The sequence below is a fragment of the Catharus ustulatus genome, chromosome 33, assembly GCF_009819885.2.
Source record: "Catharus ustulatus isolate bCatUst1 chromosome 33, bCatUst1.pri.v2, whole genome shotgun sequence".
Lineage (NCBI taxonomy): Eukaryota > Metazoa > Chordata > Aves > Passeriformes > Turdidae > Catharus > Catharus ustulatus.
Window position 1 is genome coordinate 338,972 of NC_046253.1, and position 3,592 is coordinate 342,563.

General features: G+C 63.3%; 1 protein-coding gene across 1 annotated transcript; it reads right to left on the minus strand.

The window, feature by feature from the left end:
• Positions 1–2,829, minus strand: TIMM29 (translocase of inner mitochondrial membrane 29). The gene is made up of 2 exons (XM_033083783.1): positions 2,746–2,829; positions 1–932 (listed from the first exon to the last, which is right to left on the minus strand). The coding sequence occupies exons 1-2, from the start codon at positions 2,816–2,818 to the stop codon at positions 352–354; spliced, it is 654 nt and encodes a 217-aa protein (XP_032939674.1). The 5' UTR covers positions 2,819–2,829; the 3' UTR covers positions 1–351.
• Positions 2,830–3,592: the final 763 nt, after the last annotated feature.

Sequence of the window (3,592 nt, forward strand, 5' to 3'; positions counted from 1 at the left end):
CCTCAGTCCCGCTCCACCCTGAGATTTTGGGATTTTTTTGAGGATTTTTTGAGGATTTTTTTTGGTATTTTTTCCGATGTTCCGCGGTCCCTCAGCCCTGATCCGCTCCAGTATTTTGGGATTTTTTCGGGATATAATTTTTTTATTTTTTCCCTGTGTTTCGGGGTCACTCAGCCACCGAATTTTAGGATTATTTTTTATTTTTTCCGGTGTTTCGGGGTCCCCCAGTCCCGGGATCTTTGGAATTATTTTTTTATTTTTTCCCGGTGTTTCGGGCTCCCCCAGCCCCGGGATTTCGGGATTTTTTGGGATATTATTTTTTAAATTTTTTTTCCCGTGTTTTGGGCTCCCTCACCCTCTCTCCCCCAGCCCCACGGGCCGCAGCCGCTCCCGGTGCAGGCGCTCGTTGTGCTCGGAGCGGAGCTGCCGCCGCTCCATCCCCCGCAGCCGCTCGGGGAGGTGCCCGAACTCCTCCTCGTTGATGTCGCAGTCCCGCAGCGCGTCCCGCAGCAGCCACCAGCGCCCCCAGACCCCCACATCCAGCACCTCCCCGAGCCCCCACCGCGGCCGGAGGTGCGGGCAGCGAGCCGAGTACAGAGCGGGGTCACTCCCGTGTGGCTCGGCCGTGGCCACGGCCACCAATCCCAAATTTCGGACGCGGATCCGGCCGCGCTCCCGCAGCCGCAGCAGCCGCAGGACGTGGCGCTCGGAGCGGGGGCTGCGGGAGCTCGGTGGGAGCTGGCCCAGCTCGGTCCCCGCGGCCACCGCGGCGCTCTCCAGCGAGTCCAGGTCCGGCACGGTGCTGGCCAGGCTGGCCCCGAGCCCCAGGGTCAGCAGAGTGGCCGCGGTCAGCGCGGGGCGGCGGCGAGCTTCGGATGCGGCGTCCTGGAGGGAGCTGGAGTAGTCCTGGAGGAGGGAGTGGGTCCAGCGGGCTGGGGGGACAGGGGGGGACAGGGGGGTGGTCAGGGGGTCACAGGGGTCAGGGGGGTCACAGGGGAATCAGGGGGGGTCACAGGGATCAGGGGAAAGGGGGTCACAGGGGTGGTCAGGGGAATCAGGGGCTCACAGGGGTCAAAAGGGTCACAGCAGTCTGGAGGGTCTGGGGGGTCAAAGGGGTCACAGGGGGTCACAGCGGTCTGGGGAGGCTCAGGGGGGTCACAGGGGAAAGGGGGGGTCGGGGGGGATCGGGGGGGTCACAGGGGTCACAAGGGTCAGGGGAATCAGGGGGGCCACAGGGGAATCAGGGGGGACATAGATGTCAAAGGGGTCACAGGGGTCAGGGGGGTCTGGGGGGATCAGAGAGGTCTGGGGGGGTCAGAAGGGTCTGGGGGGATCACAGGGGTCGGGGGGGTCACAGGGGAAAGGGGGGCTCAGGGGAATCAGGGGGGTCACAGAGGTCAAAAGGGTCACAGGGGTCAAGGAGGTCTGGAGAGGTCACAAGGGTCAGGGGGGTCTGGAGGGGTCAGGGGGTCAGGGGAATCAGGGGGTCACAGAGGAAAGGGGGGACAGGGGGATCAGGGGGGTCACAGGGGAAAGGGGAGGTCAGGGGGGTGGTCAGGGGGTCACAGGGGAAAGGGGAGATCACAGGGGTCAGGGGGTCTGGGGGGGTCACAAGGGTCAGGGAGTCACAGGGGTCAGGGGAATCAGGGGGTCACAGGGGTCAAAAGGGTCACAGCAGTCAGGGGGTGGTCAGGAGGTCACAGGGGAAAGGGGTCACAAGGGTCAGGGAGGTCTGGAGAGGTCACAAGGGTCAGGTGGGTCACAGGGGAATCAGGGGGGTCAGGAGAGTGGTCAGGGGGTCGCAGGGCAAAGGGGAGATCACAGGGGTCAGAGGATCAGGGGGAATCAGAAAGGTCAGAGAGGTCTGGGGGGTCAAAGGGGTCACAGGGTGGTCACAGGGGTCAGGGGGTCAGAGAGGTCAGAGAGGTCTGGGGAGGATCAGGGGGGTCAGGGGGTCACAGGGAAAGGGGGGATCACAGGGGGTCAGGGAGATCTAGGGGGTCTGGGGGTGTCAAAGGGGTCACAGGGGAATCAGAGAGGTCAGAGAGGTCTGGAGGGGGGTCTGGAAGGTCTGGGGGGTCACAGGGGAATCAGTGGGGTCACAGGGGGTCAGGGGGGTCACAGGGGGTCAGGGGGTCACAGGGGAATTAGAGAGGTGAGGGAGGTCTGGGGGGGGTCTGGAAAGTCTGGGGGGGGTCACAGGGGAATCAGGGGGGTCACAGGGGTCAGAAAGCTCTGGGGGGGGGTCAGAAGGGTCACAGGGATCATGGGGGTCACAGGGGTCACGGGGAGACCCCCGGAAAAGGGGGATCAGGGGGGATCAGAAGGGTCATTGGGTCAGAAGGGTCATTGGGGTCTGGGGGGGTCAGGGGAGACCCCCGTGGGAAGGGGCTGAGCGGGGGGGGGGGCACCACACAAAGGTCACGGTTTGGGACACAGCGGGAGGGGTTGGGGACCCCCCCCCCCCAGAGTTATGGGGAACCCCCCCAACCCCCTCCCCAAATTCTGGATTCCCCCCCCAAACCCCCCCTCAGGGGTCAAGGGGCACCCCAGACCCCCCTTTTGATAAAGGTCGGGACCCCCCGCGACAACGAGAAGATTTGGGGACCCGCCGGTGTTTGGGGGCAGCCCCCAGACCCCTCAAACCCCCCCAAAGCCCCCCCCTCACCCCGCAAGGCCCCGGGCCCGCCCCGCCAGGTTCCCACGGCCCTGAGAGCCTCCGGGACCCGCCGGGCTGCCCCTCACCGAGCCGGGTGTCCCTCAGGCGGCCCCAGAGCCCGCGGCCCGTCCCGGCCGCCGCCGCCGCCGCCGCCGCCATCACCGGAGAGGCCCCGCACCGGAAGGGGGCGGAACCAAAGCGGCGGCGCCGCGGGGCGGGGGGGACGCGAATGGAGGGGACACCGGGCGAAACCATCGCGGCTCGCTGCGAGGGGGGGGGAAAGGTGGACGGAACCAATGCGGCGCGGGGGGGCGGGGCTGCGCATGCGCAGAGCGGCGGCGCCCGGTTCAAACTGAGCGCGGGAACAGCGAGAGAAAAAAGGGGGAAAAATGGTAAAAAAATGGGAAAAACGGGGAAAAACGGGGCGGGTGGCGGGCAGGGAGGTGGCTCGGTGATGAAAAGGGGGGGATTCAGGCCGGGGGTCCCCGTGTCCCCCTCAGGCCTCGGTGCCCCCCCCACAGGCCCAGACCCCAAACCGAGAATTTTTACCCCAAAAAAAAAACCTCGGGAATGGCTCTGAGCCTGTGGGGACACCCTCTGCAGTGTCCCCCTGTCCCCCTGTTCCCAATTCCCCGCTCCTCAGTGTAATATTTGTTGTTATAATTCGTTCGGCTCGATTCGGTTATTATCTATAATACCAGTTAATGTTTTGTCATCAACATCTCCGTGTGGGAAAATCCCTTAAAATCCTGCTGGGTTTGAGGGCTCTGCCTTCGTTCCCTGTCATTTCCCCATCCTTTTATTCATTTCTCCAACCTTTTATTATTTTCTCCAATCCCTTTTATTAATTTCTTCATTCTCTTATTAATTCCTCCATCCTTTTATTAATTCCTCCATCCTTTTATTTTCTCCATCCTTTTATTCATTTCTCCA